This window comes from Triturus cristatus, chromosome 7, assembly GCF_964204655.1.
Source record: "Triturus cristatus chromosome 7, aTriCri1.1, whole genome shotgun sequence".
Classification (NCBI taxonomy): domain Eukaryota; kingdom Metazoa; phylum Chordata; class Amphibia; order Caudata; family Salamandridae; genus Triturus; species Triturus cristatus.
Window position 1 is genome coordinate 1,583,591,281 of NC_140590.1, and position 14,468 is coordinate 1,583,605,748.

The 14,468-nt window shown below is 49.4% G+C and overlaps 1 protein-coding gene across 2 annotated transcripts in view; it reads left to right on the forward strand.

The window, feature by feature from the left end:
* Positions 1-14,468, forward strand: part of CSE1L (chromosome segregation 1 like) — a 458,899-nt gene that overhangs the window by 319,907 nt on the left and 124,524 nt on the right. For both annotated transcript variants that reach the window (XM_085619429.1, XM_085619430.1), the window contains exon 20: positions 8,491-8,588. In XM_085619429.1, the coding sequence (XP_085475555.1) occupies positions 8,491-8,588 (98 nt within the window). The remainder of the gene's footprint in view (positions 1-8,490; positions 8,589-14,468) is intronic.

The following is a 14,468-nucleotide window of genomic DNA, read 5'->3' on the forward strand; positions in this document are numbered from 1 at the left end:
ATCTGCAGCTGCGGCATGCACTATCCCCCAGTCTGGAGGGTCTGGCATCGCTCCCAGAGTTAGGCCCACTAGAAGCGCGACTTTTTATGGGGGATCTGGGAACCCGGAAAATCTCCAGGATCTATCAGGCCCTAGTGATTCATTGTTTTACGAAGCTTCAGAAGCTTCGGGAGGATTGGGAAACTGATGTGGGGGCCTTAGATGAGGACGACTGGAGGGAGGCACTGGCAGCCCCAAGGTAGGCGGCTATAGCGATGCGGCTGCACCTTATACAATTTAAATATCTGCACAGGGTGTATTTTACCCGGGTCAGGCTTTTCCGAGCGGGTTTGATTACAGCTCCGGACTGTCTTCGGTGTGGTCAGGAGGAAGGGACATTTATACATACTATTTGGCACTGCCCAGCGCTGGACTGATTCTGGAGGGGGGTAACTACTTGTCTAGCTGAAGTGCTGGGGTGGATGATCCCGCGCACGCCACGCTTTGCATTACTACATGTCATGGAGGGCATCGGGGGCAACATATATAAGCGGCACCTGCTTCAGCTGGGTCTTACGCTGGCAAAGCGGGATATCGCCAGGGCGTGGAAGGCGCCTAGAGCCCCATCGATCACAGCATGGAAAAATGGCCTAGATTTCTGTATGGGGCTGGAACTGCCCATATTTGTGGCCCAAGGGTGTCCACGCAAACACTACAAAATACAGAAACGATGGGCGGATTACCGAGGGTTGTGGCTGGAGCCACCAGTGGAAGCAGAGGATTAATCATGGGGAGATCTAGGGAGACTAGTCGGGAAGACGGGGTGCCAGGCAGGAGGGGGACGATTGGGGGATTTATCTTCTTACAATACTATGTGGCAGCGGGGCCTTGGGGCGGTGACGGGGAGTCCATGGACATGGTGCGACGCAGGGGATGGGGTGGGGGGAGTTAGGGGGGGGTTGTTAAAGTTCAAGATTTATTTTTGATAAATGTACCAATAGATTGCTATGGAGCTATGCTGCAATGTGATGCTGTTGACTCTGATATACAGGGTCCTGTAACGTCTGTGTAATCGATTAATAAACTGTTTTAAAAAAAAAAAAAAAGTGGTGTGTCCACGTTGCATTTTGGGTCGTTTCCTATCGCGGACACTAGACCTTCCCACACAAGGGAGGTACCATTTTTAGTGGAAAACTTACGATTACATAGAATTGTAGAGCAACTGTTATTACCTATTGACTCTAGATGCATTTCTGCCTTCCAAATGAAAGACAATGTGTAAAAAAGAAGTCACTTTGAAATGTCCTATAATTCACATGCTAGTATGGGTACTCACAATTTCGGAGATGTGCAAATGGCTACTGTTTCTAAACTCAGATTTGTTCAATTTTCAGAAATACATAGGTGTCTTTCGTGCCGATTTTTCACTGAATATTTTTTCCCAAATTAAGTGCTATATACCCGGTACACAATAAAAAACCATTGTAAGACGCTGCTCAGTTATTGGCTCTGGGTTTGTCGGGTTCTTGGTGAACCTACAAGTCCTATATATCCCCACAACCAGAAAGGTTCCGCTATGTAACGGTATATTGCTTTAAAAAATCTGTCATACTTCGAAGAAGTTACAGGTGAAAACGTTGGCACAAATGGCTGTTTTTTTAAACTCATTTAAAAAATTTCCTATTTTCAACTGTTATTTTCTATAAACAAACCTTGAAGGATCTACTGAAATGACTCCTTGCTGAATTCAGAATTTTGTCTACTTTTCTGAAATGTATAGCTTTCCAGGATCCATTATTGCTTATTTTGGCAAATTTCTGGGTCCCCTCCAGGGGAATCCACAAGCCTTGGGTACCTTTAGAATCCCCATGATGTTGGAAGAAAAGTATGCAAATTTGGCGTGGATACCTTCTGTGGTCAAAACGTTACAGGGGCCTAAGCGCAAACTACCCCAAATAGCCCACAAAAAGGCTTAGCATGGGAGGTGTGTGTGTGGGGGGGGGGGGGGGGGGGGGGGTCCAGCAGCAAAGGGGTTGACCACATAAAGCGAAGATCTAAAATAGTTAGTAATCTTTTCCTCTTTGCACATCATAAAAAATAATTGAGTACATTAAAAGTCACAAAATGTATCAAGGGCTTTTTAGGCTTCATGAATGAGGAAGTTGTTTTATATAGGTTTATTCTCAATTGATTGTAATGATTAGTTTTAAAGCCTAATACATCTTTGATTTTTGGCCTTGGGTTATTCACTGGGTTCCATTTCTACCGGTTTGAAAGAAAAAATCTAGATTTTTATTGAAAAGATCAACTTTTGTTGTTGTGAGTATAAAGACACGCTGTCCCTTTTCTCTGCATTAGGGAGACTTCTTTGTGTTTTTGGTGATTTATTGACTCTGTGTAGCAAATGCTTAAGACTCACCTTTGATAAGCCTATACTGCTCAACCCCACTACCACAAAGAAAGCATTTTTTTTATTTTTAAAGAATGCCCCTGTAAATGAATAAGGGTAGTCTGAGCTATTTGCATAGTGTACCCCTCAGGTGCACTCTATAAATAGTCCGCTTAATACACTGCCTGCCATGGACCTGGACTGTTGCGTTGGACTTGCAGGGCGCACATACTTTGTTCCCATCCTGCTTTTCCACAGGTCTCATCAGCAGTTCACGGTGGACCACATGCACTTTCAGTTCGCCATGCTTCCTTTTGGCCTTACCAGTGCCCCTCTGGTGTTCAACAAGGCGATGGCAGTGGTTGCAGCTCATCTTCAGGGATCAGGAGTGCCAGTCTTTCCCTATCTCGATGACTGGTTGTTGTAGGCAGGCTCGCTCAGGCTGTCGTCTCCACTGCCAGACTATGGCTGACCTGCATTCGCTGGGGTTCAGTATCAATGTGCCACAATCACACCTGACTCCCTCTCACACACTTCCTTTCATTGACGCTGTTCTGAACACAGTGCAGTTGCGGGCCTATCCTCGAACTGCAAGTTCAGGATATTCACACTGATACCGATGTTTGTGTCTATCCTGGATTTTTGTGAGACAGGCTTTGAGACTGCTAGTTCTCATGGCCCCCTACATCCTGCTTGTGACACATGCGGGCTCTGTAGTAGGACCTGAAGTTCCAGTGGTCGCAGCATCAGGGGAATCTCTGACATGGTCCAGATCTCGGAAGGAGCTGTGAAAGATCTGCATTTATGGTTAATGAACTGCGATTGGGTCAGCAGCAGACCCTTTTCCTTCCCAAACCAAATCTAACATTGTTGACCGATGCGTTACTGGGGCAGCCATCTACGAGAGGTGGAGATCAGAGGCTTCTGGTCTCCGGTGGAATCTGGACTCCACATACCATGTGGTACTGCAAAAAAACAGTAGTTCGGGCTGGACTGTTCCCATGAGGCACAGGGTCAGACTCATTTGCGTATGGCCATGTCTAAACTGGGGTGGTGGAGTGAGCTAAAGAATGATGATGGATTAAACCCAGATCAGTTGACTGGTGGGTGTTCAACACTCCGTCCATCATCCCCTTTGATTTTGCAAAAAACAGGACGGGATGGGGTTGTGGACCCTCTGTCAAGAGGACCTGTGTCTCTGGACATGACTGGAACGTCGGGGCATTTCCCTGATGGTTCAACACTTGGCAGACTCTCTGCTCGCCAGGGCAGATGACAGATGAACTCCGCCGAAGAAGCCTAGCTTATCATGAGTGGAGTCTGTCTTAAAAAAAAAAAAAAAAAAAAAAAAATCTTTAAAAATATTATTTTTGGTTTATTAAAATTATGTGGTACAATTAGAGCTTCAATTTACATATATCCCAGTCCATATAAGTACGTACAGTGGTATCCAGATCCTGCTAATAGGTTTCTACTTCTTGATTTATCACTGGCATCGTGCATATATCCCCCTATAAGTGTTCCAGCCGCCCCACAATCTCATCCATTTTTTTGGGTGACCTCTGCATACATATACTGTTTTTTCCACCACAGCCATATCTTTACACCATTCCATAGCCGTGGGAGTGGAGAGGGCGCACCAGAGTTTAGCAATGTTTCTCTTGGCTATCATTATTCCTAGTGTCGCCCAAGTCTTCGTCGTAGAATTAAGGTCTGTCACCTCCCAAATATTCAGAAGGCAGCATTTGGGTTCTGGTGGGACTGGGCTCCCGCACACTCTCATAATGATGGACATAACCGATTCCCAATAGAGCACTATTGCGGGACAGTTCCAAATTGTATGAAAGAGTACTGTGCGTCCCACACTGACGCAGGCAGAGTTGGTTATCAGTTTTCCCTATCCTGTAGAGAGTAGTTCTAGTGTAGTAGATTCTGTGAAGGATCCTAAGCTGCACAAGGTGCAATTTGGATGTGATCGCAACTTCTCTAGGGTACGCTAAAGCCTCTTGCCAATAGGCATCTAGGTCTCCCAACTCCTCTTGCCATTTAGCTCGGAGCTTTTTCATGGGATTGGGTAGGTTATTAACAATTTTACGATGTGTCAAGGATATGGCCTTCGTGTCCATGAAGTCTGTCAGCAATCTATCCTCCAGTGGCGAGGTCTCGGGAAGACTAGTGTCAGAAGGGATTGTCGCCTCTAGGGCGTGTTTGATCCGATGATAGCGGAATCGTTCCGTGGGTGCCATTTCATATTGATATTGGAGTTGCGTAAGGGGCTCACCTTTCCCTGCACCCAGAGGTCTCCCACATTTGATATCCCGATGTCCCAATGCTTGAAACCCTTACTCTTGCCCATTCTACCTAGCCTGTCTGTGTCCCAGAGGGGCGTCGCTTGTGTGATTTTGTTGTCCCATCCCAGTCGTTTAAGTACTATGTTCCATACCTGGAGTGTGTGTTTTGTTGGGCCTATCAGGGCCTGGGTTTTATTATACCCGATACAGCCCTCCTGCTCCCAGCTCTAATCTATCGAGGTTGTAGGCCGGATCTGTGTGGGGGACATGCAACCATTGATTAACCACAGTCAACTCGGACTCCCAATAATACGTCTGTATACTTGGGAGTGCAATGACACCATCATACCAAGTTTTGAACTTTTTCGACATCGCTCTGCGCAGTGGTTTGTTATTCCAAAGGAGTTTGGTGACTTCCGACTCTATGGCTCAGAAGTAGAACTGGGGAACCAAGAACAGTGTATTTTGGAGGGCATAAAGGAACCTAGGGGGCGCCATCATTTTAAAAAGTGCCGCTTTTCCCAGTAACGACAGTGGCAGCGATTGCCAGTGTTTGGTGTCCCTCTGGAGCCGCTTCAGGGGAGCCTGAAAATTCAGAGTCATAAAGACCTCTGGGTCATGGGTGACATGGATTCCCAGGTACTTAAAACTAGTCACGGCTATCGTTACGTCACAGCTGGCGGGTAGTACTGAAGGCGGCCCTTTCAGAATATACAAAATGATTTTAGTCCAATTGATCGTGTATCCGGAGTGTCTCCCATAGGAGCTACATATGTTCAATATGCTAGATAAGGAGCGTCTAGGGGAGGCCATATATAGAAGAATATAGTCTACGTACAGGGATATGCGATCTTCACACCCCTCATTCCAGTGGAGCCCGCGAACGACAATCTTGTCGTATCCAGGCTGCTAAGGGCTCTAGTATAAGGGCAAAGAGAAGCGGTGACAGCGGGCAAACATGTCTCGTACCTAGGTTCAGTGGGAACTCTTTAGACGTATGCCCATTAGCCACCACATGTGCCGGGGGATTGGTGTATAGTAATCTAACCCAAGAGCAGAATCTTGGTCCAAACTCCATCTTTGTGAGGACAGCAAATAGGAAGGGCCAGTCGACGGTGTCGAAGCCCATTCGCGCGTCAAGGGATAATATAATGGTTTCTTCTTGGATGGTGTGTTTACGTTATGGAGGCGTCTTAAATTTAGGGCCGTGTTCCTTCCCACCATGAACCCCGACTGATCTGGGTGTATTAATGTGGACAAGTGCGGCGTGAGTCTATTGGCCAAGATCTTGGCCTCTGCATTGAGATGCATGGTCTCTTTTAACGATGGAGAGAGCCTTGGTTAGATAGGTTAGCCACTGCCAAGAACGCACAATGTCAGCAGTTCTGTGTGCCTGACTTCGCTCGGATATCGTTTTCTTCTTGAGTGGAGCACAGGTCTCCAGTACGCTTTTATGCCCATACCAGTCCTCCCCAGTTTTCTCAAGAAGAACATGAACGGACGGGCCAAAGTCATTATCTTTGCTCCAGACTGGGCTTGGAAAGTCTGGTATTCTCCGCTCTTGAGCTTATCTATTGGTCCTCCGCTCAGGCTGCCTCTTTGGGCACGGGAAGGCTCTCCACCCGAACCCGTCAATTCTCTGCCTTCACGAATGGAGAATGAGCGGTGACTGACAACTTTCGACCTTCCACCTGTAGTCTGTGATGTTTTTCTGGCAGCCACGCGTCACTCCACCAAAATGATGTATGTCTGCGGTTAGTGCAAGTTAGTGGCATGGTGTGCAGAAAAACAGATAGACCCCCTTTCTGCTCCTGTATCTGCTCCCCTTTTCTCAGGTTCTTCTCTTAGACGTTCCCTTGCCCAGCAGTACTCTTTGCTGGGCACTTCAGAGGGTTACCTTTCTGCTATTTCAGCCTTTCTGTGGTTGTCTGACCAACCATTCCTTTTCTAATCCCCTATTGTAAATAGGTTCTTGAAGGCTTTACAAACTGTTTCCTCATTCTCACTTTATCATGCTCCTGTTCTCTCAGGCTCCTTACCATCAAGACAGCCTTTCTAATGCAACATCTGCTCGGAGGGTCAGTGAGCTTCAGGCTTCGTTATCCAAACCTCCATACCTGAACATCTACCCGGACAAGCTGGTTATACAACTTGAGCTTCCTTTCTGCTGAAAGCAGCCACTCCTTTCCATGTAGGTCAGTCCATCATCTTGCCTACTTTTTACGCTTCGCCGCATCCCTCTAAAAAGGAGGAGCGACTTCACCGACGGGACCCAAATAGAGCATCATCTTTTTACTTTGACTACACAAAAGAGTTCTGGGTGGATGACCAACTCTTCATGGGGTATGTCGGCGCGAAGAAGGGAAAGGCTGTGCAGAAGCGGACCTTCTCAAGATGGATCATGCTCTGTATTAAAATCTGTTTTTGCATTGGCCAATAAGCAAACCCATTGAGGACTTATGTGCTCATTGCAGCTGAGCCAAGGCTGCGACGGCTGTGTTAGCAGTTTGAGTACCTGTCCTGTAGATCTGCCAGGTGGTGAAGGAAGCTAGCTCTCCACGTTAGTGCGCTAAAACGAAGTACATTCCAAGAACTCTATTTTGTGGTAGTGTGGTTGAGCAGCTTAGGCTAATCAAAGGGGAGTATTGAGCATTTGTTGTATACAAAATCAGTAAATGGGGGACACACTCAAAGAAATCCAACACCAACTTATAAAAATAACACAGATTTTCATATTATAGGCACCAAGATGTTTGTGATCAGGTAAGTACTTTGCAAGATAGGTTTTCAGTATTAAAATAGATAATACTGTATTTCCGGTAACCTATGGGAAAAACATACAATGCATAGACCACTTGTCAATGACTTGCAGGACTGTGCTTCAGGACTTGCGGTAAGTAGGGGGCGAAGGTCCAAGACAGCACCCACAGTAGCTCAGTAGGCTCTGGGCGTCCGGGTGCAGAGGTGTTTTTTGGTGTCGGTAGGTCTGTCAAAGTCAATGGGAAACTGTTCCTGCAAAAAGGAACTTGAGACTTTGGGCCTGGTCACTTCAGACCCAAAAGGGGTATTGGGTCTTTGGGGTCTCCGGAGCCAGGATGTACCGTCCGTTAATCTGGACTCAGGCTGTGGGGCTTGTGTGCAGTGGTCTTTTCGACTGATGGATCACTGCTGTCAGAGGCACTCTATTACGGTGGGCCCCCAGAAAAAGGCTGGAGGCAGGAACAGGGGGACCAGTCCGCAGAACTCAAAGGTAAGTTTGAGTCGGGGGGGGGGGGGGGGGGGGGGGGTCTTTCAGTGTGCTAGAGACACTGTCAGTTCACTCGGACACGGGCTTAGGTGCTTTAAGGTGTTGGGTCGCAGCGGTCAGACACTTGCTGCAAATGGAGATGGGGACACAATAGGACAGCTGGGCCAATCTGGCTGATGGCTTCTGTGGTGCTTATGTTCTTCGTTGGCTGGTCATTCTCTGTGGGGGTCAGTGTCCGGATTAGACCACCAACAAGTCCTGTTGCATGCAACTCATGTAGGTAAGCGCTTCGGCACCCCACATTGGGTTGGTAAATGCTTCATAAATGCTGCAGTACAATATAATGTGTGCTGGTCTAGAGCTCTATCCACTATTTCAGTCCAGAGGAATCGGTCTTGCTGAGGTTTTAACAGGAATTTGTATAAGCAAGGCGTAGTCATGTAGTCCCACATAAAATGCGGAGTTGGATGCTAGTGGTATTGTTAAAATACATTTTAATCTACTGATCTTTTAAAATCAAAGTATTTATTATTTAAAGATAAATAACATTATTTTCCTCACCTTTTGTCGCCATTTCTCCACAGCCTGGGTTATTAGGAGTTTTCCAGAAACTGATTGCCTCTAAAGCAAATGATCACCAAGGATTCTATCTGTTGAACAGCATTATTGAGTACATGCCTCCGTGAGTACACATTGCCAATTCTTTTCAAATATAGTACGTTAACTGATATTATCCAGCTTCTTCACACTCCCTACTCTTAGAAAATCTCACCCTGATTGTGAAAGCAAAACAATCAATATTAGGATGTTGGGTGCTTATTACTGTATTAGAGAAGTAGTGAGGTTAATAGTACAAGTGTTAGGAAGAGTAAGATCTTACTTGCAGTATGAACCTGGCAATTGAGAGAACACTGAGTCAATGAATGAAAATGAGTTTGACTGGCCTGGCTGACCTTTTCCAACTCACCAGTTCTCTCTGGGTAATGCCAGATAAAGTCCTACAGTTTGGTTAACTTTTGTAAACACTGGAAAGGGTCAGTTTTAGGTCAATATTTTTATACATGCTAATGTATTTTTTCAATATGTCCAAGAAACTGGTATATAGTTAATGAAAATCTTGAGTTTTTGATATAATTTCCAAATTAGTAGGCCTTTACCCGACTGCCCAGACTGAAACTTACTTTACTGTTTTCATTGGGTTTTGTGGGAAAATCAATGGGTGGTATTATGAAGGGCGTGGAGGAGGAAATTTATCAAATACAAAACACATAACGTTTTTTGGAGGTAATTAATTTCAGGAACTCTGACTATGAAGTGAAAGGTTAACTATCCCCTAGCACCTTATTGGCATTATGAGGCAATACCTCCTGCTATCTATATTTTAACTGTTTTGACTGCCTGTTAATGTATTTATCTGAAAGAAACACATAGTGCTAGATTCCTTACCTTAGAATTACCACCAGGCGTCAGACTGGATCCGGAAAGTTTTCGTCAGCAGTACCCCTGCATGTCGGTAGGAGTCGTCGTGCGGCTCCGTTGGCGTCGTCAGCGCCGAAATTACGTAGCTGGAGCTACTTAGACGTGCGCTGACGTCAGTTCTTTTTCCGCGCCAGCAAGCGCAGATCAGGGAAGAGAAAGTACCCCCAGTCACTTTGACTGAGTTTTTTCGAGGCCTTTTGTCTCATTTTCTTCCAGTCGATCGACTCCTGGTGTCATAGGGATGCCCGGCTTTAAGAACTGTGGGGACTGTCACCGCATGATGTCGGTGATGGACCCACACCACGTGTGTCTCTACTGCCTGGGGCGCGACCACGACTCCAAGTCGTGCCCCGACTGCTGGGCCATGGCGCCGAAAACTTTGCGGGAGAGGTCCCGAAAGTTGCTGGAAGTTCGGCAGTCTGCTCCGCGCCGCTCAAGGTCCTGGTCCCGTGTGAGGTCGAGGGACCGATCACGGAGCAGTCACCATCGTTCCTCTGGATCGAAGTCTTAGCACTCGGGGTCAGGTAAGTCGAAGCATTCCAGAAAGGTCGAAACATCACTGCTCCTCGAGTTCCCGTCGTGGCTGAGGGTGGTGCCACACCCGCAGCTCTGGCGGAGCCTGCGACGTTGCCACCGGCCTACCCACCCTTTCCTGGTCCGGCGGCGACGCCTGCTCAGGTGCAAGAGCCATGGCCTGGCTCTTTGGATCGTCTGATCCTGCCGGTGCGCCTACGGGCCCCGCGGGCCGGACTGGAAGTCATGTCCTTTCATCGCCGGCGGCTCCGGCGCCGCAGGACCTCTCTGGATCAGACGCCGGTTGACCTTACAACACCTCCACCGATCCCATCGGCACCACTTCCGACGTCGCCCGCTCCTCGGGACGACGTCAACTCCATTTTCAGCCCTGAACCGGACACGGTGCCAGATCGGCGTCGCTCGGCACCGATTCCAATGCTTTTGGGGCCATTTTTCCCCCATGTCTGTCGTCGTCCTTATTTTCAGCCGGTTTTGCAGACTTCGGACGAAGGGGAGGACTGGTAGGGGTCTGAGGACCCTTTCACACAACAGTGTGATTATGATCCGGACTGGGCAGAGGATTGGGAGATGCCAGTGGTCTTAATACCTGACTTTGTCATGCTTTCTCCTCCTACTGTGGCTACGGAGAAGGGAGCCAGTTACGCAGTAGTAGCACGTAGGGCAGTCGAAGCCGCCCTCCTCGAAATCCCTACAGAGGCCGTCAGGACTAACCTCCTGACAGAAGTGCTTCAGCCGACTGCAACCTCTTCGGAGCCCTTGCTGTTTTTAATGACGCACTTTCTGATGTCCTTTTGGGCACTTGGTCCAGGCCCAACACAGGGGCTCCTGTGGACAGGAACGTGGCCCGACGCCATCGCCTGGCTCCGGGCGACCCCCCCCTCTTTCTCTCACAACACCCCACTCACGAGAGCTTGGTTGTCCAAGCCTCTGCTTCCCAGAGCGCGTTCCCTTCCGCACCTCAGTATAGGGAATCCAAGAAGCTGGAGCAGCTTGGCAAGAAGCTGTTTTCATCTGCCAACTTAAGGCTGCGGTCGGTGAACACTGCATGCCTCTTGGACCGTTATTCCCACTCTCTGTGGGATATGGTTGTGCAGGTGCTGCCCAACTGTCCGGAAGAGGCACGGACAGTACTCTCCCAAGCTGTTGCAGCTGGAAAAGACGCAGCAAAGTTCACTATTCGTTGTGGGCTTGATACCGCCGACTCGCTGGGCAGGGCGATTTTCACGACGGTTGCGCTTCGGCGCCATGCCTATCTGAGAACTGGCTTCTCAGGAGATGTCCAGAACACTTTGATGGACATGCCCTTTGATGGTATTCGCCTTTTTGGCAATAAAGCGGATAGTGCATTGGAGCGCTTTAAGGACTCACGGGCTACGGTCAAGTCCTCGGGCCTGTCGGCCACTCGCCCTCCTCCACCTTCCACTTTTTGCTCCTTTGGTGGCTACAAGAAGGGGTGCCCCAACACGTTTGTTCCAGAGCCACAGGCCTGCGCAGAAACATCCTCAGCGCGGCCGCGGGAACCGTCGAGGCGGTTCTGGGGGCCAGCGGGCATGTCCGTCCACCTCCATCCCGCAGCCTCAACTGCAAAGCCTTCCTAGTCCGACCTTTCAGGCCCATCAAATGCCAGTGGGCGGCAGGATTCACCATCATCTCCCCCACTGGCGCAACAAAACATCGGACAAGTGGGTGCTGCAAACTGTCTGAAGGGGCTACTCCCTCCCCTTCAAGACTTCCCCTCCAGCCATGCCACCTCAGTACCACCGCATGTCGGGGGACCATCTTGTGCTTCTTCAAAAGGAAGTAACTGCCCTCTTGGCCAAGGGGACCATCGAGCGCGTTCCTGGGCCTGAAGTAGGTCGTGGTTGTTATTCCCACTACTTTCTGGTCCCCAAGAAGGACAAGGGCCTGCGTCCTATCTTAGACCTTCGGAACCTCAATCGCTTCCTCCGGAAGGAGAAGTTCAAGGTGCTCACACTTGCTCAAGTCTTGTCTGCCCTAGACCCTCAAGACTGGATGGTAGCGTTACTTTCATATCCCTGTCCTGCCTGCCCACTGGTGTGCTCTGCGGTTCACGGTAGGCCACAAGCACTTTCAGTTCACAGTGTTCTTCTTTGGCCTTACCAGCGCCCCTCGGGTGTTCACAAAAGTGATGGCGGTAGTCACAGTTCATCTGGGCAGATCAGGTGTTCCGATCTTCCCCTATCTCGACGACTGGTTGTTGAAGGCGGGCTTGCCCCCAGGCAGTCGTCTCCCACCTCCATACTACGGCCAACCTCCTGCATTTTCTGGGGTTCTCCATCAACGTGCTGAAGTCGCACCTGATTGCCTCTCAGAAGGTCCTCTTCATCAGAGCGGTTCTGGATTCTGCGCAGTTTCGGGTTTATCCTCCTGGGCAGCGAGTCCGAGATATTCAGGCTATGATTCCGATCTTTCAGCCTCTATCCCGGGTTTGTCAGGATGACCCTCTGCTACTGGGCCTGATGGCCTCCTGCATTGACCTGTTGATGGATCATGCCAGATGGCATATGCGGGCTCTGCAGTGGGACCTGAAGTTCCAGTGGGCACAACATCAGGGCAACCTGTCCGATCACGTCCAGATCTCGGAGGGCACTGCACAACAATTGTAGTCGTGGCTCATGAATCGAGATTGGGTCAATGGCAGATCCCTCTCCCTTCCCCAACTGGAACACACAGTGGTGAGGGATGCGTCCCTTCTGGGACGCGGCAGCCACATGGGAGAGGTGGAGATCAGAGGACTCTGGTCTCTGGCGGAGTCCCGGCTCCATATCAAGCTTCTGGAGCTTTGGGCGATCCAATTTGCACTGAAGGCATTCCTTCCCTCTGTCAAGGGGAGAGTAGTGCAGGTGTTCAGACAACACCACAGCCATGTGGTACTGCAACAAACAGTGCAGGGTGGGGTCGTGGACCCTATGTCAGGAGGCTCTGCGTCTCGGGACATGGCTGGAACATCAGGACATTTCCCTGGTGGTTCAACACCTGGCAGGTTCTCTGAACGCCAGGGCGAACGAACTCTGCTGCCGGTGGATGATGGATCACGAATTGCATCTGCACTCTGACGTGGCGAAAGGTCTCTTTCAGCAGTGGGGCGAGCCTTGGTTAGATCTATTCGCCACCATCAGTTCTGCGCGTTTGAATTTCCAAGGCGGCACTCGCTAGGCAACGCTTTTCGTCGCGAGTGGAGTTGCGGTCTACTATACGCCTTTCCGCCTACATCACGTCTACCCAGAATGCTGAAGAAGATCAAGCGCAACCGGGCCCAAATCATTCTTGTGGCTCCGGACTGGGCATAGCTATCGATCCCCCGATCCGACTGCCTCTTCGGGAGGATCTTCTGTCGCAGCTACAGGGGACGGTCTTCCATTCGAACCTGTCCAGCCTCCACCTCCTTGCGTGGAGATAGAGCTGCGGCAGTAGACTTCTTTTGACCTGCCTCCCGAAGTTTGTGATGTAATCTTGGCAGCCAGGTGTCCCTCCACTAAGACGGGATATGCCTGCAGGTGGAATAAGCTTGGGGCATGGTGCACTGCAAAGGCTGTGGATCCCTGTTCTCCCCCGATTTCCCCCCCCCCCCACCCCCCTTTCAGAGGTCCTTCTATTCCTCCTTTCTTTGGCCCAGCAGGGCTCTGGGCACTTTCAAGGGCTATCTCTCTGCCATTTCAGCCTTTTTACGGATTCCAGATCAGCCTTCCCTTTTTAAGTCCTCTGTTGTAAATAGATTCTTGAAAGGCATTACTCCTCTTTTCCCTCCTGTTCCATTCATAATGCCTCAGTGGGACTTGAACCTGGTTCTGACATATCTGATGTGTGCTCCCTCAGAGCCACTTCACAACTGTCCTCTTTGTCTTCTCACCTTAAAGACTGTTTTCCTGGTGAGTGAGCTCCAGACACTTTCTTCTAAACCTCCTTTTCTCTCTGTCCAGCCGGACAAAGTTGTTCTAAGGACTCGTCCATCTTTTCTGCCAAAGGTTGTCACTGCCTTTCACATCGGGCAGACCAACACTTTGCCCACCTTCTTTCTGCCTTCGCATCCCTCGAAAGAGGAAGAGAGGCTCCACCGTCTGGACCCAAAACGTGCGCTCACATTCTACCTGAACCGCACTCAACAGTTCCTGGTGGCTACGTGGGTGCCAAGAAAGGTCGGGCCGTGCACAAGCCTACCATCTCTTGGCGGGTCATTCTGTGCATAAAGGCTTGCTATTTTTTGGCTAAAAAGGAGCCTCTGGTGGGGCTGCGCGCTCATTCTACCAGGGCGACTGCAGCCACTACTGCTTTGGGAGGGTGAGTTCCCTTGCATGACATCGGTCAGGCAGCTACGTGGGCCTCGCTGCACAGGTTTACCAAGCATTATTGCCTGGACAGCCAAGTCCGGAGAGATGGCTTCTTTGGCCGTTCTTTTCTCCAGGATTTTCTGGTGTGATCTTGGTTCGCTGACCCACCAACGGGGTTGGTATTGCTGGGTTATCTATTCTTCGGTAAGGAATCTATAGCTACGTGTTGTTCAGATGCACAAGTTACTTCGGTAACA